Genomic DNA, 25,660 nt, shown 5'->3' with positions numbered 1-25,660 from the left:
GGAGAAAGAGTAATAATATGTTCTTTGAAAACTTTTTAGTAGCATTTAATGTTGACATTGAACTGTGATACTTTATATTTCAGTTAAGCAGTATTAGTAGCTATGGGGCTGGATGACATTGTTTCTAGAAAAGGGAAAATATGCTTTAAAAAACATATACATATGTTATGTACAATAAAACTAATTTTACCTGCAATTTAAAACTGAAAAACAAGAATATAAAACATGGGGAAATGCATTAAGTTTGAAGGCCCTCTATAATAGATATTTTCATTCCCTAAATATATGGTGTCTACCATGTGTCAGGCACAGGGCTACGTGTTGGAGACACCATGGTGAATAAAACCAACTCAAGCTTAGTTGCTGGCTGTTGTTGTTGTTGGGTGCTGTTGAGTTGATTCCAACTCATAGTGACCCTAGTTGACAGAGTAGAACTGCACCATAGGGTTTCCTAGGCTATAATCTTTACACACAAGCTGACTGCCAGGTCTTTTCTCCTGTGGAGCCACTGGGTGAGTTCAAACTGCCAGCCTTTTGGTGGAGCCCACCATTCTACCATTTAGAATACAGCATACAGTGAGCTAGGTCTTTAGAGACTTTAGGGACCTTCTTTATGGTGAGAATAAGGCTTAGTTGGTTTGTTTCTTTTTCTTTGACTGGTAGGGATGTAAACTCTATGCTTCCCCTCTGAATCCTGGTAGTGGAATTCTAGAGAAAGATGAGGAGGGGTTACTCATTTCTGTTTCCATTTGTAAAACATCTTAGGATGAACTAAGCATTTACTTTGTACCCACCAAGCGAATCAATGCTACACAAATGGGAGATGTTATTCAGAGGCTTTCTACCCTTGTTGAATAAGAACTCACATGGGCTTCACTGAGAACCCAGTCCAAAAGGTGCTGACTCTGGAGAGGCACCCCACAGTGGCAGGGCCAGAAGGCATGTGCATTCCGGCTGCCACTCAAAGGCCCTGAAAGTGTTAACCTCCAGCAGTAATAGGTGTCTCGTTTATACCCATTATAAATCTGTTTATTGTGACTGGCCCCACCCAATCTGCTGGTGCTGTAAAGCTCTAATGGTCCCTAATAAAGGTGGAAGGCTTCTAACAGCACACAGTTCCTGAAATGGGGAAGGAGCGAGGGAGTGAGAGAAAGGAAAGAGACAGAGGATTAGCTTAACAGTAAAATATCACAATGGCAAATCTCCCGCTGCCACTTTGAGCACTTCTGGGCCCCAAGACTTGATACTACACAAATCTCCAAATAATAACAGGTCAGAGCTGAAAGGTCCCTGGTCTAACACCCTTATTTGCCAGAATTCCTGAGAAGTTAAATGATTCTCCGAAGGTCACCCCATTCATTGTGGCTCAGGTCTCCTGAATTCTAGTCCAGGGTTCTTCACCCTAGCTACCTCACTTCTTTCAGTTCAGCAAAGGGCAAATCAGGATTGTCTTTAACCCCTTCAGAACTCTCCTGCTCCATCTAGCCTAGTGATAATGTCCAGTCCTGGCTGTGCATCTAAATCTCTTAGGGAGTTTGTCGAAACTTCCCATGGCTGACCCTTCCCCGCAACCCAATTCTGACGTGAATGGGTGGATGAGCCATATATATTTTTTAATAAGCTCCTTAAATGACTTTTATGTGGCCTTGGAAGGAGATTTGAGAACCATGGTCTTGCTAATACTTGGGTTTCATTGTTTCTGTTGTCCCACATGAGAAGCAGAGCTCATAGAAAGGAAAATGCTTCCAGGGTGAAACTGTAAAGCCACACCTTTATCAAGGACCCAGGCAGATCCAAAGCACTGCCTCTCCCTTAATGCTCCAACAGTTCCTGAGTCAACCCAACAACACTGCGTTGGAAGTTAACCTTCCTTCTCAGGCATTGTGCTTGGCACTGGATGTATTTTACCGTATTTAAGCCTCACAACAGCCCTAAGGAGACAGATATTATGACCTCAATTTTACGGATGAAGAAACTGAGGCTCAAAAAGGCTAAGTAACTTGTTTGAGGCCACACCACCAGATAATCACAGAGCCACAATTCAAGCCCAAGCCCGTTGTGGGCACTGCACTTTGCAACCCAGACATACCCATCTGAGTCTGGTCCTGTAACCAGCTCGCCTAGGGTGTTGTTGACTTCCCTTAGGAAAGCCATTAAATGCTAAAGATTGTGTGCTTTGTGTTCCTTTAACTTGGGAAAAGCATGCCAGAGTGCCCATCTTGAGGAAGTTGGCCCTTAACTTCCAGAAAGCATTAGAGAGATTGAGTCCTCACTGGTTGACTCCTCCGTGGCTGAACTCACACAGTGTGCTTTTGTAAAAGCTGCTTAAGTCAAAGCAGAGAAAAATGGGAAGATTTCCTAAGCAGACTCATGCTCATAGATTGAGGGAAGTAGCTTTCAGAGAATCAGCCCTTTGCCTGAAGTTTAGGGGAGCGTCCCTTCTAAGAACAAAGGCCATTGAGCCTCTTAGACACCACCTCTGCAGAAGTACCACACCCCCTCTAATTGGCAGGTTCCCAGGGCTAATTACTAACAAGCAATACACACAAGCGGGTATTCACACCTCCTTTAATTGAAGAAGAAAAATGCCCTGTTAGGTACAGGAAATGCAGGGTCATTTTATGAACCTGACCTCCTTCTACACGATCATGAACCCCCACCTCCCAACCCTCCATCCCTGCGGCTTCCCAGCCTCCTCTCACTGTTTAGCATATTTTGCATGGCTTCTGAAAATACCTTATGAATATCATACAGCATTCCTTCTAGGAAGAACGGGAAACTTCCCTGTACCCAATGTGCGGCAAGAAGCCAGCCTGAGTCTACTGCAAACACCAAGACAAGTATCTAGTTGGAAATAGTCAAATTCTCTAAAAACCACAATTGAAAGAAAACTCCCAGAAGGACAGAGGGAAGAAGGGAGAGAAAATAAGGCTCTGCAAGCCAGGGTAATAGCTACCATTCATGAGAGCCTGCTACCTCAGGAGTGCTTTACATATATCATTTAATCCTTCTAGCATCTACATGAGTAGATGTCTTCATTTTACTCATGGAGAAACTGAGGCTCAGAAATCCCAGACACATGCTCATAGATTGAGGAAAATGCCTTGCCTGGGGTCACACAGACACTCGCCCGGGGTCACACAGCTAATAATTTGGATATAATATAATAATTTGAAATAATAATTTCCAGTTGAGGTTGGAATTCAGATGTGACTCCACAGCCCATGATTTTGTTGCTACACCCACTGGATTTATAAGAGCATTTTCCAGAGCATCTTCAGTGCCCCATTTAATAAGCCCCAAAACAGAACCACAAAAATACCCATCGCTGTCGTATTGATTCCGACTCATAGCAACCGTATAGGACAGAGTAAAACTGCCCCATAGGGTTTCCAAGGAGTGGCTGGTGGATTCAAACTGCTGACCTTTCGGTTAGCAGCCAAGCTCTTAACCGCTGTGCCACCAGGGCTCCATTTTAATAAGCCCCAATGCATATTAAATGATGGGGTTGGGAGACAAAAGGAAATTAGTTCCTAATTTATCCCCTTTAAGATTTTCACTATTCAGACTGTGGTCCTTGGACCATCATCGTCAGCAGCACCTGGGGGAACTTGTTAAACATGCAGAAACTCAGGCCTTGCCCCAGACAGACTGAGCCAGGGTCTGCATTTTATCCACGCCCTAGGTAATTAGCACGTACATTTACATTTGAGAAGCACTTTCTTGAAGCACTGATTCTCAAATTTGGTTGCATATTGGGATCACCTAGAGAGTTCTAACTACAGATGCCTGGTCCCACCCCCAGAGATTCTAATTTAATAGGCCTGTGGTTCAGCCTGGTCACTGGGATTCTTTAAGTGTACAATTCAGTCATTTTTTTAGCATATTTGCAAGATTGTGCAACCATCACCACTATCTAATTCCAGAACATTCTTATCACCCCAGAAAGAAAGCCTGTTCCCATTAGCAACCGCTCCCCATTTCCCCTTTCCCCTAGCCTCTGGAAACCACTAATCTACTTTCTGTAGATTATAATATGGATTTGCCTATTCTAGTCTTTTCATATAAATGGAGTCATATAATATATGGCCTTTTGTGTCTGGCTTCTTTCACTTAGCATAATGTTTTCAAGGTTCGTCCACGTGGTAATGTGTCAATACCTCATTCCTTTTTATGGCTGAATACTATTCCACGGTATGGATATACCACCTTTTGTTTATTCTTCAGTAGATGGACATTTGGGTTATTTCCATGTTTTGACTCTTATGAATAATGTTGCAATAAGCATCCATGCACATATGCATTAACATATGTTTTCAATTCTCATGGGTATATATCTAGGAGTGAAATTGCTGGAGCCCTGGTGGAGTCTGGTGGCTAACCAAATGGTCAGCAGTTTGAATCCACCAGCTACTCCTTGGAAACCCTATGGGGCAGTTCTACTCTGTTCTATAGAGTGGCTATGAGTTGGAATCGACAGCAATGGGCTTGGTTTTGGTTTTGATGGTAACTCTAGCACTGGGATTTTTAAAAGTTCCCCAGTTGATTCTAAAGTGTCCTAGAGCAGAGGTCAGCAAACTGTGGCCCACAAGCTAAGAATGGTTTTCACATTTTTAAATGGTTGAAGAAATTTCAAAGGAAGAATATTTCATGATATGTGGAAATGATATGAAATTCTAATTTCAGAGCCCATAAATAAAATTTTCTTGGAACATAGTCATGGTCATTTGTTTACACCTTGACTAGGAATGCTTTTGCACTACAAAATCAGAGTTGAGTAATTGTGACTGAGACTCTGTGGCCTGAAAAACCTAAAATATTTACTATCTGGTCCTTTACAGAAAAATTTTGTTAACCCTGTTCTAGAGTGCTTGTGAACAGCTAGGATGATAACCATGATTAAATGCTTCGTTTGACTTTATTTCTGGGCTATGTTCCATATATATATATATATATATTTCCCTTCCCCGTTTGTGTTTGTATTTCCCCTAGAAAAGTGGGTAGAGGCGTAAGGCCAGATCTTGTGCCTTCCCATTAAGCAGGTAGCTTCAAAGGCCATTGTAAAGATCTCTGCCTCTCTCTGCACTTCTGGTGCTCAGTTCTCTCCAAGTTCCTGTCACTTCCCATCAAACCTTTACAACAAACAGATTCCAAGGGTACTTCTTGCAAAACCCACAGGTCGGGCTCTGTGCTTGCCAGCAGCTTCCTTCCTCCCCAGAGCTGACTGGAGGGAAGCAAGGAGTCCTTGACTCCTCTAAGGATCCTTCAAGGGGATTAGGCATGGCCAGTAGGGCTCCTGACAGTGATAGGACCCCAGTATCTCCACAGCCCCTTTGTGCGGGATGGGAGCCCCACCAGCCCAGCAGTCAGGTTTCTTTGTATGCAGACCAGGGTCCAACCGCTATCAAGGGGAGGCTGACAGCAGAATGCTCTGAAGGTGGAGCCTGTTAATCTCATTAATATCCTGACTGTCTTCTCCAATCTGTCGGCAGCTGAGGGGGTGGTACCCACAAGATAAAATGATCTTCAAATTCAACAGATAAAATGGCAGCCAGATAAAACATCTAAGAAGGAGGACATGGAGCCATGTCTACCACGGAACCCCAAGTCAGTGTAAAAGTGTTTACCTTCTTTAAACACTTTAAAGATGGTTCCTAAAATATTTTGCATACATTTCAAGGCATGATTAGTTTCCCTTCTAAACTGAAGTAATCTGCTACTTAGGGACAGTTGAGTTTATTTACTGTGGAGACCTTTGCTGCTAAGATGAATATTTTACAACTGCCCTCATAAACCCTCTCCCCTTGTCTGCTGCCCAGGGAGGGGCTGAAGCTCCCAGAGGTGAGCCGAGGTGCCTGCTCTGTCTCAGAAGCCCCATTAAGTTGTTAAGGCATTTAGTGCCCCAGACAGTGCAGATTGCAAGGACAGTTCAAATCCCCGCACAGATGGGGATGGGGTCCTGAAAGAGAGGGCTTTGAATCCATCTTGGGCAGGGGCAACAGTTGGGGAGGAAGCAGTAAACTAGCTAGAGTGGGAGGCCCCCACCCTTACCCCCCCTCCTTAGCCATGTTCTCCCAAAGCCTCTTTGTCCTTTACAAGGGAACAGTGGGAATGTGGGAGCAGAAGGGACTGTGGGAGGATTGGGATGTGTGTGTGCATGTGTGTATGCATGCATGCGTGTGTGTGTTGGTTTCTTGCCTAAAAAGTTCTTGTTGTTGTTAGGTGCCGTTGAGTTGATTTCGACTTAAAGCAACCCCCATGTGACAGAGTAGAACCGTCCCATAAGGTTTTCTAGGCTGTAATCTTTATGGAAGCAGATCACCAGGTCTTTTTCCTACAGAGCCTTCTGGTTAGCAGCCAAACACTTAGCATCATGCATATAGCAAAGAGAGATGGACAGTGGAACAAGTCAAAACCTGGCTTGCCACTTACTAATTATATGAACTTGGCAAAGTATTTACATTCTAAATATCCCCTTTTCCTCGACAGCAAAATAGGAATAACAATACAGATAGTTTCTACCTTCTGAGGTTGTTGTGAGGATTAAATAAGATGATGCATACAGGTGCTCAGCCCAGGGCTTGGTACCTGTAAATCCTCAACCAACACTAGCTATTATAATCATTCACACTTAGTCATAACCTTGCCACTGGGCACTGTTGAGGTTTCCTTGGGTTCTGAAGATTTTAGCATCAGGGAAAACAGCACCATGCACACAGGTAACCTGGTCCAGAGTTTGGTTTTCCTTAGACTCAGGGTTAGATTCCTTCAGGGAACTTGGGAGGGGGTGTAGGGGGTGGCCGGGAAGCAGGAGGCAGGATTCTCTGTTTTTCAGACTCTGATCTGACCAGCAGTGGAGACAAGTCCACTGAACTTGGAGAGAGAGGGATGGCGTTCAAAGGGAGAGAGGAGTAGCAGCCACATAAATAAGTGTCTCCTCTTAGGTAAAGAGGCTGTGGTCCAGGATATCCAAAAGTTCCCCTGGAAAGGCCTCTTCTCTGGTCTGGGCCTCAGTCTCTTTCCAGGAGAATGAGTCCCCACCTTCTTCTCTGAAGGTGACAAGGGCACTACGTGTGGGAGAGTGAAGGCAGATGAAGAGCTTTTGTCCTTCCCCTCCCTCCTTGAGGCAGCCAGCTGAGTTTGCTGCAGACTGGAGCAAAGGGTACGGTGAGCAAGGCTACCAGAGATCATGCGGCCAGATCTCCTGGCTTGTGCCAAGACTAGCCGAACTTCCATCCCACGCCAACTTCCTCCTCCTCCTTGAACCGATCAATTCGAGCACCAGTTTCCAACCAGCCCTCTTCCTTGCATCAGCCCTGCCCTCTGACCTTTTTGGGGCCTTTCTCTTGATTCAGCTCCAGAATGGAGGTAGAGGCCATCACCCCGGGTCTGCTCAAAGGCCTCAGAATGGGCTGTCATGGGGCCTATAACCAGGGACAGCTCCTGCTGGCGAGAGCTGGAATGGGGAGGGGCAGATAAAGGCCTTCCAGGCTGAAGATGAATGGCTGCCTGCAGCCCGCTACAGTAACTGCAGGCCCCCAAGAAGAGCAAACAAAGGGTGCCCCTGTGACACTCACTGGAAAGATGAAGGCCCATCAGCGGCAGCCAGGCTGGTTCAAAGCCTCAACTTAATTGTCAATTAAGCATGCATAAGGGAGACAATGCCATGACAACCCCTGGCTGCATGCTGGTGTGTGATTGTAAAGCCAAGGAGGGGAAACGCTGAAAACAGCTGATTCTGCTGACAGTGTGTTTGTAGGGCACCTTGTAACCAATCAGCCGCTGACAGAGGCAAAGTGCTCCTCCTGCCACCCCTATTGTGCCGGACATTCCAGGACCAGGGTCACACTGTGGTCACTGTGGGCAAGTGGGCCACAAGGAGCTAAGTGTGGCTGGGGAGAGAAGGGGCTCAGTTACAGAAAGGATGCCCTGCCTCTCAAGGAAGAGGGTCCCAGGGAAAACATTGTCTCTGAGGTGCTGCCAGCCCTCCTGGCTTCAGTGCTGATGTTTGGGGAGAGAGGGGATTGGGAATGGAAGTGAGGGGATTGGGGCCTTGTTCTGACCCAGCTCATCCTTACAGGTTGCTACGGCTGACTTTGGATGTTAGTTTCGCCTCAGCGACCACGGAGCTTCTTTTTTTTTAGTCTGTATTCAGTTAAGTTTTGGGCTTGGCTGGAGACCGTATCTTGGCCACAGGGACCATTATGGGAAGCACACTGCTAAGGCATTGCAGACAAAAGCCTTCCCTGAACATTGGCTCCAGCCTGCTTGCCTGCCTAGCCTGGGGTGCACTTCCCAGAAGCCCGTCACAGCCCATGGGGCCTCCCTGGCAGCACAAGGCAGTGGTCCCAGCATCTGGGCACTCTGGGCACCAGCACAGTGGCCACCTCTGCTTCCAGACCCTGGGCCAGGACACATCTCACTGCCCCTCAGGAATAATGCCCCAGTGTATGAAATTAAAAAGAAAATGTTTCTGCTGCCTGCCGTTCTCTCCACCGCTGCTTGTGTAGCCCTCTGTAATAAGAGTAATGATGACAGTAGTTATGGTTTATCGGGAAAGGTGGTTTTGCACGTTCTTTCATTTGATCCTCATAGGTACCCTGTGAGGTAGGCACTCTTGCTCTGTTTTACAGATGGGAAACTCAGACTCAGAGCAGTTATATGAGTTACAACCTAGCTGGTTAGAACCATGATTCAAAACTAAGTCCAGAGAATCCGGCCCCTGGGCTTGCGACAAGGAGTACCTTGATTAGCCCTGAGTGAAGACTGAAGCAGAGAGTAAGGTAGCCACTGAAAATATACACCAAAAACCTGTTGCTGTGGAGTCAATGCCAACTCATAGTGACCCTATAGTACAGGGAGAGTAGAACTGCTCCGAAGGGTTTCCAAGGCTGTAAATTGTTACGGAAGCAGATTGCCACATCTTTCTCCTGAGGAGCCACTGGTGGGTTCAAACCACTGACCTTTCAGTTAGCAGCTAAGTGCTTTAACCACTGTGCCACCAGAGCTTCTTGCAAATACATAGTGTCCCATAATTGTTGCTCCCTTCCCTAGAAAGACCTATGAAGCCCCCAAAGATTACCTTGACCCTCAGCTGGTTCTGGGGACTCCATGTCAGCATGATGTCTTCCCTACTAGACTGTAAACTCCAAGAGGGCAGGCATGTGTGTCTTATTTATGGCTAGTATGGTGCTTGGCACTTGGTAAGCACTGAATGCACACTTGTGCTGTGGGAAAGCATGGAGAAATCAGCAGAACTGAGTTCTAGTCCTTGTTCTGCTACTATTTCTCTGTAACTTTGACACGTCATTGCCTCTTTCTGGACCTCAGTTTCCTTCTTAGAAGTCCCTCCCAGTTCTAACATTCCCTTGATTTTTTAAAAAGGTCCAGACTTCTCAGGTACCCCTGGAAGGGCCATCAGAGGGGTATCCAGGCTGCATCTCACACCCACCCTGCTCAGTTTCCAATACCTGCTCCCCATCCCTCCAGCCCTAGCTCTCTATGTCTCCTGTTGGAATACAGAATGCTTAAGCTAACGGCCCTGTGGTGACCTCCACACAACCCCAGCTTGTCAGAAAGCTGCTGGGCCTTTGTTGGGCTTGAAGGCTCCCTGACTTTGGTGTGGAGATCACAGGTTCCTGCACAATGGCCATTGTCTTCACAATAATGCCCCTTGCCCCAGCCACGCCCCCTGCAGCGCCCAGATTCAGCTCTGTGGATCACTGGCAGCAAGTGCTCTGAGTCCTGCCCCATGCCAGCCACATGCCTTTTGCCACTGTTCTCTGAATCCTGCTTCAGACTTCCATAGAGGGGTTAAGTTATTCTGCAATCAGACCAGTATTTGCCTGGGGATATTTCTGCCTTTCAAAAGTAACCCAAACTTTCTTTCCCTCCAGCTAAGCTCTTCCCTCCTGTGAAAATGTGACCCAGAGAAGCTTCCAGCCCTGGCCCAGGCTACATGTTGAGTAGTATCAGGCTTCCAGAGACCCTTGAAGATAGGAGACTTCAAGGTAGTCTCCTTTAGGAAATTTTCATACTATGGGAGGGCATGACTGTGGAACAAATGTTTAAATATTGCCTGGCTGGTGGCTCTAAGCCTGTCCTAGTGACAGTAGTCACCCCAACACTTGGGTTAACTCTCAGATCTGAGACCTCTCCTCTCAGACGGTCAACCAGCAGGTGAAAGAAAGAACAGGTTTCAAAATCACCTCGGAGTCAAAAGTGGTGCTTGGCTTTTCTTTTGTAAGCCCTTCCCCAGAGCAGGAAGGAGACTGTGCCATACTTTGTCCACACAGGCACCATAGAGACCCCAATAAACACACCAATTCTGGGAAGCCAGCTTTCCTGAAAGAACAAAGCCCCAGTAGACGTGCTCAAGCCCAGCCTGTGCCTGATACAGCGGTCAGCATATAAGGATACTTTCCCACAATAAGGATGCAGGATTCCATCATGACAAACCCAACCTCACAGAAGAGGCATCACTAATCCAGGCCAGGGCCTAGCACATAGTAGCACACAGTAGGTGCTCAATGGGTTTTGGCCAACTCATCACTGAAAAGATTTCAAGTGACTGAAACCACCCTAACCCTGATGGAGAACAGAAGCCAACAAGCAAAAGCTGCCAATAGAGTGGCCCTTCCCTAAGGGCCACTGAGCTTCTGCTGCAGCTGGACAGAGCGCCAGGGGTGGGACATGGACAGGAATGGAGGAGAACAGCATTGTTCTCCATCACCGATGATGCACCATCACCCCCCTGCCTGCAGCTTGCACCTGGCATACCACTAAGGCAGCTTTCTCTGTACGTAATGTGATGGCTGCACTGAGTCAGCAGCCACACAGGGAGAAAAACAGAGAATAGAGAAGAACAGCTCCCTGGAGGCCAGACTATCTCTTACACTGCGATGTTGACCAGGAGTTGGAAGAAACCTGAAAAAAGCCATGTTATTTTTTCACAAGAATAATCTTGCAATGGGAGAAGACCAGCCCTGGTACCATCCCAAAGCATTTACTCCTGTGAAAATTCTTGGGCTAGGTGAGACCTGCAGGAAAAATCAGGATGGTCTACTTGCCAAGGCAGTGAAGCCCAGATCCTGCTTACCTGACAGCTTGTTTGGAGGAGAGGCACTGGACTGGTGGTGGGGGGAGCTGTGGGAGAGCAGAGGGTTCAGGCTGTGTGTCTGGTTGGAACTATAGGCATCCATGGCCAGCTTCTGCCGGAACGCCTCTTCCTTCCTGCGGTTCGCAAACCAGTTGTAGACACGGACCTCAGTGACCAGGTTGGAGCCCAAACCATGAGCTTTGGATGGGGAAACGCCTCGCTGCAAGCATTCTGCCCTGGGAATGGATAGAAGGGAGACAGTGAGTGAGGGCGGCCGGGAGAGCTGGCTAGTGCTTGGCCCCAAACACAAAATCATAGTGGTCTTGGTTAGGAGTGTGAGGAGCCTAAGGATGGAGTGGGAGGTTGGGAAAAATCCTGTCCTCAGAAGAAGCCAATCCAGCTAATTATCTTATGAAGATAGCTTGAATGGGCCCTGAACACAGGTACAAGGCAAGCGATGCTGCTCTGGAAGTCAGGGGCGTAGGCCTCTGGTGTGGCTCCTGATGAGAAGAGAGCAAGCTGGGGCCAGGCAATTAGGGGAAAGAACAGGGCCAGATTAAGGCATGTGAGGGCCCTAAACACTGATAATTTGTGGTGCCCCCTCCTCGGCTTACTCACATATTGGAATGGGATATATGAGTTAGATATATGCGTATATATGTGTGTGTCTTAGCTATCCGTGATGTAACTTCTTTTTAAATGTGGCTATAATATTAGTTATTGAAGGCAAAGGTGGTGTATACCATTTTAGTGGAATGAAATTAACTGGATTATAAAATTTTTAGTGGATGCAGGGTACTAAGATTTTTACTATATACTGTATTTTTATGAAAATAACATGCACCTTCTGCATTTGTTTGCCGGCTGCACCCTCTCTCCGTGAGGCACCCTCACAAGCACTGCCATGCCAGTCCTCTTCCACATGTTGCTGTAAAAAAAAGCTTCACATAATGTGTTTATGAAAATACCTCGAGGGAGGAGGGCACGGCAGGCAAACAAACACAGAAGGTACACACTATTTGTGTAAAAATATGGTACCACATTTTCTACAAAAAGAATATTCCACATATTCTACAACAAAGAAAATTAGTCAGTGAACTTAGTTGTTTCAACAATGTAAAATTCTGTTGATCTCCCACAATGAAAAATTAACTTTCACCAGTTTTGCTTTAAATGGCTCATACTTCAGTTTTGATGCACAAGAGCATATCCTCCTGTTTGTATCATGGCAAAGAGCATTTCTGGCCCTCCTGGCTGGAGTTGCTGGATCAGCAAATGTGGATGTACACGATGGTTCTCTCAGAATGGATTAGAGACCTGTTATCTATTAATATAATCTGTCTTTGCCCAGTGGACACTCATGTTGGATTTAGCTGCATATTGGGTGAGTGTAGCGAGAGTTAGACTCAACAGCCCACCCCCACCTCATGTTTGTTAGAAAGAAACAGTATACTCCCAAGAGGCCCACCGAGATAAGGACTTTCAATTACACAGGAGGGTACCATAGGAGACAGATGTCAAAGAAGGTATTGAAGTGGTAGGGGCCTCATAGCTTAAACAAACTTGACTGCAGGTGCCCTTGTGACCCTGCGTGAACTTTCTTTCTAGCTGACACGTTCTCAAGCACTGGAGCTGGTACCAATTTCATTTAGTGCCCTGCCAGTTCCCTTCCACTGTCCTGTCTGCTTGGCATCTATGGGTCTTTGCCTTGGACAACTTGTGCCCCTGTTTTGTTGATGCCCTAAGCACGTGCTTACCTTGCTTATTGGGTAATTTGTCCCTGGGAAAGGTCCAGACTGGGCCTCCTGACACCTCCTCGTTTTGCCATTCTTCCCACCTCATCAAAGGCAAAATCCTTTGCTGGCTCTGCCTAAGTCCCTTCAAAGCACTCTGAAAGGCTTGGACACAGATGTGTGAGGGAAGTCAGATTTCTTAGTCACACTCCAGGAGTCCCCTCTAAAGGGCTGGCTGGGTGGAATTTTATCATTGCTGACAAAACCCCAGATCCAGGTGAAAGAGATTTCTTAGACACCACTGGATGCTGAGGGGCTTCTCATTAGCAGGGGGAACAGAAACACAGACTAAGGACTCTGTAGCCCACTGAGACTGATTCTTCTGCCTCTCCACTCCTGGCCTGACTTGCCTGGTCGCGTCCTTCCACTTCTGAAGCAGACGAAGCCCAGAGAGAGAGAGACAGCCCGCAGGTCTTGGCCAAAGCAAAGAGTAGATTTTAGAGTCAATATCAGAGTCAGGGAGGAGAGGGCAGAAATGAAACGAAAAGATATCCCAAGAGTTTCCAATCATTTTCTTTAGAATTACATGTAGTTAAGATACAAAAAGAACTCTGTTAAGCCAGGGTGGGCAGGGTGGACTGAATAGATCTGACCCATTCTTAACAATCCTACCAAGTTTCCTTTTGGACCAATGGGTGCAAGACAGGTGGTGGAGGCCAGAGCCAGAGTCTATGGCTAAGGCATTGTTTTGCCCTGGCATGTAAGGGGTCATATAATTCTCACTTCATTTGCATCATATTTTAGACCAGCATTCTCCAGAGTTATCTTCTTTAGAATAATAATTCCATAAGGATTCCATGGTTAACAACCAAGTCGACAAAGTTATGCAGGATTCTTTAATGCAGGACTTCTCAGAGCCTTTAATATATGTTATGATATCCTAAGAGGAAGTGTGCATATGGTGTTTCCCAAACTTATTTAATATATTAAAACTAGGGTCCTGTGATATGCACTTCAGGAAACCCTGATTTAGCCACATGGTGGTGCAAACAGTTAACGTGCTTGGCTGCTAACTGAAAGGTTGGAGGTTTGAGTCCACCCACAGGTGCCTTAGAAGAAAGTTCTGGCAATCTACTTCTGAAAAATCAGCCATTGAAAACCTTATGGAGCACAGTTCCACATGGAGTTGCCATGAATCAAAATCTACTTGATGGCAACTGGTTACTGGTTATTTGGACGATCAGTATCTCAATATCCCAGGACTAGGGGTGGATCTTGGGTCCATGTGCTCGCCTGACTGCTCAAAATGAGCTTCTGGTGGTGTTACCTGTTGCACTCCTCCACTAAGGCCTCCCTCTCTTCCTTGCTGGGGTTCTTTTGCCGGTCGTAGGCCTGGTACAAGATTTGCTGGGACGCGGGCCCCCATTTGAACCGGTTGCGACGCATCTTCTTGTTGGTAGGCTCAGAGCAGGCGTCATCGGACTGCCCAGGCCCCTGGCTCTGTTGACTGAACTCTGGAAAGAGAAACAGCAGCTGATCCTGACTGCTTTTGTCTGTCATATTTCCAGAACTCTGGACTGTCTGGTTGAATTCTGAAAAGAGAAAGGAGTAGATTTGATAGGGTCTGTAGCCTTCAAGCAGCAGATAGACAGACGGACAAAGACACCTTTATTCCTCTCTCCTAAACTTTGTAATCTGGCATTATTGTGGGGGGGGGGGGCTACAGAGGTGAGTCCCTATGACAGGCCATTCACTGCCCACCTCAGTTTACTCCACCAAAGCCACCCGTCTCCTTTCTTTAAAGGAGTTCGAACACAGACAACCATTGTTCTAAGAGCAATTTATTTTTTGTTGACTCACTGGCCCTCAGCCATGAAGCAACACTCTGAATCCTGAACTTTTGTATTTTGATGTCAAGAGGATGAGCTCAATCAAGTTTCAGATCTATCTGTACTTAGGTAAAATATTAGAGACTTTAAAAAAATTCTTCCTACCCCTCCCCACCCCATATATCCTGGCTATTCACATTATGTAGGAGCCCTGGTGGCACAGTGGTTACAGCACTCAGCTGCTAACTGAAAGGTCGGTGTTTTGAACCCACCAGCCGCTCTGAGGGAGAAAGATGTGGAGGTCTGCTTACGTAAAGATTATAGCCTTGGAAACCCTGTGGGGCAGTTTTACTCTATCCTATAGAGTCACTATGAGTTGGAATCGACTCTACAGCAGTGGGTTTGGTTTGGTTTTATCCAATTATAATGCTGGGTTCTTTAAGAAAACCCTAAATCCAAAACCATTTGAATACTGCTCTGAAATAAATATAGCTTGAGATTGGATTAGAAAGAGAAGATGCTCTTTAGATCTGAAATAATTCCAAAGGCGGAGGAATGTGTGTGTGTCCAGGGATCAATTTATGAAGGTGGCAGCACAAGAGAAAAAGGTCTTACACATCTGTCCACAGATTTGAAATATGGCAAGTATGGAAGACTGTAGCCATGGGGCCTTTTTAAAAATGGTACTTAATGAGTTAGAGAAAGACAAATGTAGATGGAATGATGCTCCCTGTCTGTCTAATTCCCAGGGCCCAGGCATACTGTGGCCTTCAATACATTTTTGTTGAATGAATAAAAGAAAAACAGCAGCTCAGGCTAGTGGTGATACCTTAGCCTATATGGTTTAAATGAGATTCAATATTTACTCATTGAAGAAGAGAGCTTTGTTGTCCTGTCCCTCACAACTGCATGAAGCAGGGCTCATCAGGGCTGATTAACTCAGTTTTACAGATGAATAAACATAGAGGCCAAGCACCTGCTGAGCAAAGACACCTAATAGATCTATTTCCTATATTCTAGACCTATATTCTTTTTTGGTTCCTGGAGTCACTTCTGCAGGTCTCAGAGCCTTGAAGGCCACAACTTCCAGTCCCAATGAGCCCTGGGGTAATGAGTCTGGACATGCCATTTTTTTACAGATGCTGCCTTTCCTGTTTCTTTGGAGAGCTGGAATCCAAAATCCTTGAGATTCAAAAGTCAGGCCACTACTCAATGCTTGAATCCCCTCTGCAACACCCCACCAAGTCTACACAACTCAGCGATGGGGAACTTACTACCCATCCAAGGTTCTATTTCCATTTTGATCCATCACTAGGAAGCAGTGGGCTCCTAATCAGCCTGGACTTAGGATCCCAGCTGCAGGCGGTATTAGGCTTTGTTTAATTAACCAGTTGCTGATTGGCCAAGTTAATGAGTAGTCTCCCAGGTGGATGGACTGAGCTTGTGATTGGGGCCTTTGATTTGGTACCCACCCACTTTGTATGATTCTTAGGCTACCTTAGGACTCTACTTTCATCGGTGCCCAACAACTCCTTTAGATACCTGAGTTGCTGCCAAATATACTAACAGGAAGTCACCAACTCAATGGGATCGTATAGGGACCCCAGCCAAGTTGCCTAATTGCTGGGTCACTCAGCTTCCCCACCTGTGCATATTACTGGCTAAAAACCTAAGGAGCACGAAATAGTCTTTTAGAACATCTAACTGTAGTCAGGATGATGATGATGATGACCCAAATTCCTACAGAGTTTATACTTTTTGAATTGCTTTCACATCTCTTAGTTATTCTTCAGCTCTATGAAGTGCAGTTACTTTAGGGACAATCAAATGGGGATAAAGAAGTTCCCTGCTCAGTGGGGGATCTGTCTTAGTGTCTTCTCCCTCTGGCCTCGTGTGGCCCTGTGGAATTACTATGAGTAATATTCAAAGCCAGTATTGATAATCCCAAGGACTTGAGATCAATTTTTGATTTTCATTTGATGTGAACAGGTGTAATAACAGTTAACATTTATTGAACCACTTCTATGGTTAGGTCTTGTGCAAAGTCCTTGAAATGTATCCCTTCATCTCCGATTCTCACAACCTCTTCATGTGAGAAGTATTATTATCTTCATTTTACAGATGAAGAAACTGAGGTTCTGACTGGTAAGTGACTTGCCCCAAGTTGCGTGGACTTGAGGCAGGAGCCAGGATGTAAACCCAGCCTGTAGACTCTAAAGCTCCTAACCACCAGCTAATGTATCACCTCTTACTAAAAACAAAAACCAAATAATACAGCCACAAAACCCTCAGATCTGACTTATGTGGAAATAACAAAACCAACTCCTGAAGCTTTGTGGTGGATTAAGACACACTCACAGCCGTCCCACAGCGTGGGGGCTGCCTTTGTCTCTCAGTTGCCCATTGGGGAAGCAGCAGCCTGAAACCCAGAGTATGCCAGGATCAGCCAGAATGACTTGCCTTCAGGTTCTACCCACCTCAAGGGCTTGGCCCCAGCCTTTCATTTTTTGAAGAATTATACATCCGCATGCCCTGCAACCACCACCAACTCCCCTCCACTTCCTTTCAGAGTATTCAGGGGAAGAGAAAATGTTCATTGCCCATAAAAATTAAATCGGAGAAGTTGGCTTCATTTGCCTCCTAATAGGCTTGGGAGCAAGCTTGGACAAGGAGATCCTGTGTTTGTAGAAGGGTCCATGAATATTACCATTTATTTTTAATTTTTCAAGAAAATGTGCAATTCTATATCATGTTTTTTTCCTTCTATCCTCTCTCTTCTTATGCTCACCCCGTTCACTTACATTCCTCTTTTATTTCTCCCACTTCCTAAGTTTTTATCCCATGCATGTTTGTCTTGCATTCGTCCTTCAAAGGCTTCGTTCAGATGTCACCTTCTCTAGGAAACCCTGTCATTTCTCCAGACAATTCAACGATTCCTCTGCTGCCCCTTGTGTATGCCTGTATAACAGCTCTTAGCAAGCAGCTGTCATTATTAAGCATCTCATCTCCCTCATTAGGTTGTAAGGTTGTAAGTCCCTAGACTTATGTATCCCAACGCCTAGCACAAAATCTTTCTTTTTTTTTTTTTAATTTCCTAGCACAATTCTTGGCACGTAATAGGCATTCATATATTTACAGAATGAAGTTTCTTAAACCTTATGTCTCATGTGACTTTAAAACAATAACAAAAAATCTTGCAGGGACTGCCATAAATTTTTGTAGACTGTCTCATCTCCAGCATCTTGAGAAAATTTCTGGGACTTTTGAATTTTTAGAAGCTTCCAGATGGGCTTTCCTGCCTCCCTCTCCTTTCTGAGGGAAGTCTCATTGAACATAGAGACGGAGCTCAGACTGGAGATGCCCCAATAAGACTTGGATTGGGTTGAGGGCAGGTCCCAAGGATTCTCTGGCTTTTGGGGACCGTGGCTCCTGAGAATTTTCTTGGACTTCCCAGGAACTACAGAGAATTGCTTCATGTCAGGAACACAAAACAGCCAGTCACGATGGGTAGTGGGTCAACCCATACTTTAAAAGGTGCCTCCCCCACCAGGCAGCAAACAGCTCTCACTTTGCTTCTTACTTCTAATCTAGCCATTTAATGCTTCCAGCAAACAACCACAGTATGAGAGGACCACCTAAAACCTTTCCTTCCACAACGAAGGCCTTCCTAGCCCGCAGACATTGAGACATCTGAATACCGAAACCATCACTTCAGAGCAACGTGAGACAGCGAACAAGAGAGAATAAAAAAACTGACCAACCAGCGAGAGGGAAAAAACTCAATCCAGAAAGTGGTGAAGATGAACATCTTAACAAAGACAGAGAAACGCACGCCTAGAGGATAGTGTGTTGAGAGTGAAAACTGATATAAAAATTTCCAAGGAAAAGGGCCAGATGGAAATAACTGAAGTGTCAAGTAAAAGTCTACTTTGCTAAAATAAAAACAATACGTCATTCAAGCTCTTGTCATTCAAATGCACTTCGAACTTCCCCACACTTTCAAACAAAAATCTCTCAGTGCAATTGGGTGGAAGAAATCTTGAGACAGAAAGGAAATTTTGGGATGGGAATGGGAATGACAGGAATCGGTTGGCTAGAGTTCCAAATGCAGACATCTTTATTGTGCCCTGCCTTAGCTAGAAGCAGCTTCTTCATTAGACAGGGACACCAGCAGAGGTCCCAAAACTACTGATTTTGGTAAATGTGAATAAGCCCCTTAAATTATTTCGGGACTCAGTACCCGCCCCCCCAGCCCAAAACAACAACAACAACAACACAGGTCAGGTGCTGAATATATCTATACGGACACCCTATATTTTTTATACTTCCTCGAGGGGAAGAAAATAACAGTAATAGTGATCTGCTATGAAATGTATTCTTTGAAATCTCTGACCTGTAGTCTTGTATCAAGGGTATACCCTTAGCCTACTTTGGGGAAGATATCCCACTGTCTTACCTACTTGGTTTCAAAGAGAAGCAGGGACCAAAAAATTCAAGGTAGATTCTACACACTGAGGGCTTGTCAAAGCAACTGGCTGGGTAGCAAAGGATAGTCAGAGAGGAAATGATATGAGCCAGTCCATTGTACAGCAACCACGAAGACCAAATCCACCTGCCGGCTTTCTTGTATTCACGAAGTGCTCATGCAGGAGGACTTCTTGATGAAGGGGAAACCGAGGCAGCCCACAGGGATCAGAATTAGGGCAAAGGTCACTCCAGGTTGAGGCAGAGGCAGGATTAAAACACTTACGTCGGAGGATCTCCCGCTGCTTTCTGACGTACCAGGTGTACAGTGCAGCGCGCTTCTGGGTCTTCATAGGGGTGCCCTTATTGAGATGCTGGGAGAGGTGCGACTGGTTCAGGCCCGTGACATCAACCACCTCCCTCTGGGGGATGTTGTGTTGCTGCATGTAGCCCTTGATCATTTTGGCAGCCCTCCAAGGGTCCTCTCTAGACAGACAAGCATATGGTTAGGATGCTGGTGGGCAATGTCCAGAGAGAAATATTTTCTTTCTCTGAGTTTTACCTGAAGTCTATGCAAAACTCTAATCTTCACCCATTTCTCCACCTGTCCTAGCTTGGGAGGGGTATGAGGCCAAAATGGAATCTAAATAGAATAGGAGATAAAGGCCCCTGTACTCTATCCCTTTCTTCTGAGGTGAGGAGGGAAAAGATAAAGACGACTTCCCATCTTCAGGAATGGAAGGGCACTCTGCCAGTACCTGCTCTCTCATACAGCAGAAAGAAAAGCTCTTGTTTTATTTTTCTTTCCTTCATTTTCCCGGAATGTGAGAAACTTAAAAGGAAAGAGGCCCACTGGAAAGGGGGGATGCCATTAGCTTGGGGCTGGGCTGATCATGCAGTGATGGCGGGGAGAGGGGGTAGCATCAGTTTTTAATTTCACCTAATTTCAGACTAGACCTCTATCGCCTTGTTTTCCTTCTGAATGGGTGCCTCAGTTTCTTATCTATAAAATGGGGGTAAAACCTGTGTCTACCTCCTGAGAAGCAAGGAGGACTTCTTAGCCAAATATTAAATAGCTTTCAGAATTGTAGAAAAGTTCTAAGAAATACAAGACCTTCCTCTCTGGAACGGAGGAATAATTCACACTGTGCAGGTAAGGCAAGTGAAGTTTGTTTTGTTTTTTAAATATTATTCACAGCCCTACCTCCCACATAAAACCCAATGGGGAAAGTAATTTTAATTTCTAAATAGATATTAACAATCTCAAATGCCTCGCTCTCCTATATTCTTATATTTCTATTCTGTCTATTCTGATAGAGGGTAAGGGTATCTGGAAACAGTGTTTCTCATAAATTTCAAGCTTGGGACAGGAACATGGTTACACTTTTCATCTCATAAACCCAGGTATGCAAAAAGTTTTTTAAGAGCAAGGTATTGGTGCCTCAATTGGAAAAACGTTTGAATTGTATTTATTTAAACTGTTTTTCAACTTTGCCAATATCTTTTTTTTTCCTGCTTATTGAATGGGAGACTTAAAAATGGGAGATTATTTAAAACAAGAAATTAGGACAATAATGCACAGTACAAACAAAATATTAAAGAAGCAATACATCCACATACACTATTTAATGCAGCTACATATTGAACTCAAAAAACCCAACATCCCTCTAGTGTATGCTGATGTGTATATTAGCCTGATAGAACATGGAAAAAAGAAGGGAAGCATTAGTTTCAGGTGAAACAATAAAAAATGGTGTAAGGCAGATGCCAAAACAAATACAGTGTTGCAGTGTAATAATCAGTTTATTTCTACATGCCATCTATACTTCGTCAAATAAAATGAACTTTGCTTGATGAATAAAAAAGCCCATTAATTAGACTGAGATATTTTATAAGCATTTGAGTAGTTGTGATTATTGAAGCAAGGCTTTGATATGAAATTCAGGAGAACATGAGTTACGATTAAGAGTTTTTGAAGAATGCAAACTTTTAGTATTAATTATATATACATTAATAACGAATTTCTTAAGTAGTCACAAAGGTAGTTACAAATAATATATAATAACGAAGTAACAACAAAAACAACAAAATGAGAAAATGTGTTATGGTTTCAAACTTGGAAAGTGACCTTGAATAAGAGAAAAATTATGTAATAAGCATTTTGGGCATATCGATATAAACATCAGAGATCATTTGAAAGCTAACTGCTGGAGAATTTTTCCACAGATATTTCTAGGGTGGAAAAACACTTTGAACAAATTCGACCAGTACCTTCAAAAGTTAGAAAAAGTATTTGGATTTTAAAAGTTAATATTGCTGTAACAGATTTCTTGGCTATCTTTGTTTTGTTTTAAATTTCTTTACCTGTGTTAATTTTGTGTGTTTAAGAAACGCAATGAAATAGCGTAATGTTTTAAGTGCGAAAAGTTTTGTGAAAAGAGTGATAAATTAGCTCAATAATCGGGAAGGTTAAAAACAAAACAAAACCAAAAAAAAAAAAAAAAGCTCACGAAAATCCTATTAACTATAGCACAGCCTTTAAGCCCGCATTAAAGGACTAGAGTTGTGAGTGAGATGGCGTAGTTACACCTTTATAGCTATCTGGCCCCAGAATTCACGTGTATTCATGGAGAAGAGCCCGGAGAACTGGCTTCATTTTTGTTTTTTTGTTTTTAATTTGAAAATACAGCATTTTTTCATGGGTTCCCAGCCCGGACAAATACACCGATCTCCAGAGGCGCGCGCTGCCATTGTGCTCAGAGCGCAGGTGTCAATCGCCCGAGCTCGGCGCCCGCATTGTCCGCCCAGCAAGGTCCTTTTCAAACAATGACTTTGCTGCCCACGAGCAGAAAAGCCCTCGACCCCACCACAATTCGCCGTGCGTTCGTTAAGAAGCCTCAACTCCAGCTTCTGGGGAAGCAGCTAACCTTCCAAACGCCACCGCGCCCCAGCCCTAGAAGTCGGCGAGCGAGGCCGGGAGTTGGGGACCGGGAAGCGTGCACTCCCCAGCTTTCTTTTCTTTCCTTTCTCTTCTAGGAGGTAAAAAGACTGTTCAGGCGCTCCAAAAAGTGGCTTTCCCTTTTCTTTTCTTTTCGCCTTAGGGGAACAAGGTGGACAAAAAGAGAGTGCGTGTGCCGGCGCTTGGGAGCCGACTGTTCAGTGACCTGGGAACCGCTAACACTTTCTTGAAAAATTACTTTAATAAAGTCCAACCACTCCCGGGGTTGGGGGAGGGGAGGCAGCACCCGTCTGGAAAAGGGAGAAAAGCCTCGGAGTCGGTCCCTTGTCCCCACCCTAGGGAGGGTCTCAGTCCCCCTGACACGTCCCCCTCCGCCCTGCTGGAGCTGGGGGGCTTTGCACAGGGAAGAGGGTTGAGGTCCGAGGTCCCCCGTGCCGGGTCTAGCTCTCCCAGGCGGCCCTCGGACTCCGCGTGCGGCTCGGGCGCTCGGACAGCCCGGGTCAGGCGGCGGGGCGGCGCTGGGGCCTGGCTGGCGCGCACGGCGCGCCGTGCGTGTGCGCTGGGAGCGGCGAGCAGCCCCGCGCCCGAGTTTGGATTTCCTTCCTTCTCTAAGCCGCGTTTACAACTTCACCAATGAATAACCCGCCTCTCTTTTCAACCTAATCACGGCTCTTTGTGTATCTTTCTGTTGATGATTTATAGAAATAAATTAATAACACCCCAACTCCACGTGCTGTAGTTTATGTTACATCTCTGCTGCTACCAGCCTGGCGCGGGGCTGGGTGCGGAGGGGCGCCCTAGGTCCACTCGGGCTTCCTGGATCCTCCGAGAGCACTGCCAGAAAGCAGGCGCCTGCCGCCAGCGGAAGGGCCTAGGCCCCGCTGTCTCCCGATGGAAGGCAACAGGAGCTCGGGTAGTCGGTCAGGCCGGGGTCAGCCTTTAGGCTGCGCTGATGCCCCAGCCACTCCGAGGGACTGGTCTTCCAACCCCTCTCAACCTCTGGGACTCACACTTTCCTGCGCCCTAATGCCCGCCGGGGAGAAATCGCCGCCATGCCGGGGAACGGCGAAGAAAAAAATCTCAAAACGAATTGCAGCAAAATACTTTCGGGAAAAAAAAAAATTAAAAGCCACCCCCTATTGCCCCGACTGAAGGGCAAGCCGCCGGGCTGCCGGAGCGCAAATTCAAATGCAAGGTCATATTCCACCCCAAATTGCCGTTGTGGCCGTGCGGCCGAGGCTGCCAGCAACCCGGGAGCGACTTGGGTCTTGGCCGTTGCCTCGAGACCAAGGCGCTGGAGCGTCCGAGGCCACGCGAGCGGCTCAGTCCTAAAGCCGAGTGACCAGGAGCTACGTGTGGTCTAAGGGAACCTCTCGGCTCCTTGGATAATTAGTAACTAGCTGTCAAAGCCCTAGGCCGGCTGGGGAGGTCCGGCAAACGATCCTGGAACGGGGATAGATGGCCAGCCTGCCTGAATTCCCCGGGGGACGCCAGAGTGTCGGCGGTGAGATCCTGAAGCGCCTTCCTTTCTCAGATTGCGACCAAACTCGCTGAGACAGAGCCGCAATTGCCCCCCGCTGACTTAAATGCAAGGTTTCTTTTGCAACGCGCGGGCCCAATGATCCTACATCAAACATTCCCCTTTGCAAATGTAAACCGGCTTTGGGAACAATCCTGGGGCCTTGCACCCGCGCGGCTAGCGCGAGTGCCCACCAGAGAACCGCCTCTGGGATCCCAGCCCTGGGTGCCTCCTGTCCCTCAGCAAGAAACGAAAGGACGCTGCGCCCGCGGCTGGCCTGAGTCTTCCCCGACCCAAGAAGAGGCAACCGGGAAAAATGAGAGGCCTGGGGCTAGTGCGGGCCCGAGCCTCTGCGCCTCGGGAAATCGCCTGTTTCTTGGCACCCACTCGCACTTTCAGTCGCGTGGGCAAACCTCCAGGCAGAAGGCTTCTCTGCGGCCAGTTCTCCCCCGCAAACCCCAGCCCCGCCTGGAGGGCCCCTCGGGTCCCCGGCGCTGGGCCTAGGCTCGGGGAGGGGAAGCCTTGGGGTCCCGGAGGCGTTTGGTTGAGAAACTGGGAGGGGTGCAGGTGCTGGGAGAGAAGCGGAGCGCCCCCCGGGGGACTTCTCTGGTGGGAAACAGGCTGGCGAAAGTGATTGAGCGCTGTGTCGCTCAGGCACGGGGCCCCGGGTGCAGGGGTCTCGGGCGCACACCTCTAGCCTCGCTCGGCGCCTACCTGAGCATCCGGTCCACCTCCTCCCGCTGCTCCGCCGCCTCCTCGGTGTTGAGCGCCTGCAGCTCCTTGAGGATGGGAGGGGTGTCATAGTCGTCCCCGTCCTCGGAGCCCTCGTCCCCGGACAGGCGGCCCTTGGCGTGGCCGTTGGTGAGAGTATGGAAGACTGGCTTGGTGTCGGGCTCGGCCCCGCTCCCGGGGGACAGGGGCAGCGTCTCCAGCTTCACCCCGAAACTCGGGGATGGCAGCAACTCTTCCAAGGCCTGGACCAGCACCTCTTTGGTGACCCCGGAGCTCAGCAGGGCGCTCAGGAGTTCTTGCTGGAGCGACGTGAGCTTGGACACCATTTTCCAAGGACGGGAAAAGAAGGGGGTAAGGGGGTGGGTGGGTGCGAGAGAGGAGGGTGGAGGGGGAGTTTCACCAGCGAACCCCGAGTCCAGGAGCCCCCCCACCCTTCAGCCTCCAGACACCTGTTACTCCCCGGGGCCCGGAGTCTCCTCCAGAGGAGTCAGAAAACTTCTACCTTGCCATGATCGCCACCATTAGGCCATATAAGATATGCAAATTAGTGGGAAGGGCCCGGCTTTCGGCAAGATGCAAATGGTGGTGGGGAGGGGGGAAAACCGGGAGAGAAGGAGAGCTAGAGGGGCAGACGTGGAGAGCCGAGGCCCAGGCCGGAGCGGGGATTGCCAGGATCCATTGTACTCACTCTGGGGGGCTAAAGACCTTTTTTTCCGCGATTCTGTTTATCAGCCAAACTTTAGCTGACCTTTGGACTTGTTAAGCAAGTAGCTTGCAGCCCAATGTGGAAGGCGCGAAGGCTTTTCCACCGGCTGCAGGTCCGGCCTTAGTCCCGAGAGATGAAGAAACTGCGCTTCCGGGGTTCAGGTGAGAACTAGAGGAAGTTGGGGTGCTCTTGAAAGAAAGGGGTGAGGGAAAAGGTGAAGAGTAGAGGCCCTCCAAGGCGTTCCAGCCGACGCAGGTGGTGGGCTAGGAGAATCAGCGAGGCAGAGAAGGAACTGATCGCTTGAGGATGGGCGCAGGGAGCTGGAGGAAGTGGGGTGATGTTAGGCGGGGTGAATAAATGGGAGATTGGAGGGACCCCATTAATTCCTACCTCTGTTACCGCTAACCAGGCCCGAGGCCCTCACCTGCCGGGTTGGGCGGTTTGGATTTGCAGAACTTCCAGCACCAAGTGCGTAGGTGAGGGGAAAGGGTCGGGAGGACCTTGAAGGAGGCGCCGACTAATTTATGGCCAGAGGGAGTAGCCAAGGCTGAGCTCCCCAGCAGCGGGGCTGCACCAGCGCCCAGCCTGGCCGAGCCGCGGGGGAGATGGACGCCAGGGCA

At 47.1% G+C, this 25,660-nt stretch overlaps 1 protein-coding gene across 3 annotated transcripts in view; it reads right to left on the bottom strand.

Moving 5' to 3' along the window:
• HNF1B (HNF1 homeobox B) overlaps positions 1-24,853 on the bottom strand; it is a 60,752-nt gene extending 35,899 nt beyond the window's left edge. The window contains exons 1-4 of one of the 3 annotated variants that reach the window (XM_004377826.2): positions 24,317-24,853; positions 19,411-19,610; positions 14,159-14,423; positions 11,099-11,334 (exon numbers count right to left, since the gene is read on the bottom strand). In XM_004377826.2, the coding sequence (XP_004377883.1) occupies positions 11,099-11,334; positions 14,159-14,423; positions 19,411-19,610; positions 24,317-24,660 (1,045 nt within the window). In that variant the 5' untranslated portion in view covers positions 24,661-24,853. The remainder of the gene's footprint in view (positions 1-11,098; positions 11,335-14,158; positions 14,424-19,410; positions 19,611-24,316) is intronic. The other 2 variants (XM_004377827.2, XM_012555973.1) reach the window with 2 other exon arrangements.
• Between the last annotated feature and the right edge of the window lie 807 nt (positions 24,854-25,660).

This window comes from Trichechus manatus, unplaced genomic scaffold, assembly GCF_000243295.1.
Source record: "Trichechus manatus latirostris isolate Lorelei unplaced genomic scaffold, TriManLat1.0 scaffold00054, whole genome shotgun sequence".
In the NCBI taxonomy this organism is placed as follows: domain Eukaryota; kingdom Metazoa; phylum Chordata; class Mammalia; order Sirenia; family Trichechidae; genus Trichechus; species Trichechus manatus.
Note: the sequence above shows the minus strand (reverse complement) of the source record. Positions and strands in the feature narration are given on the sequence as shown.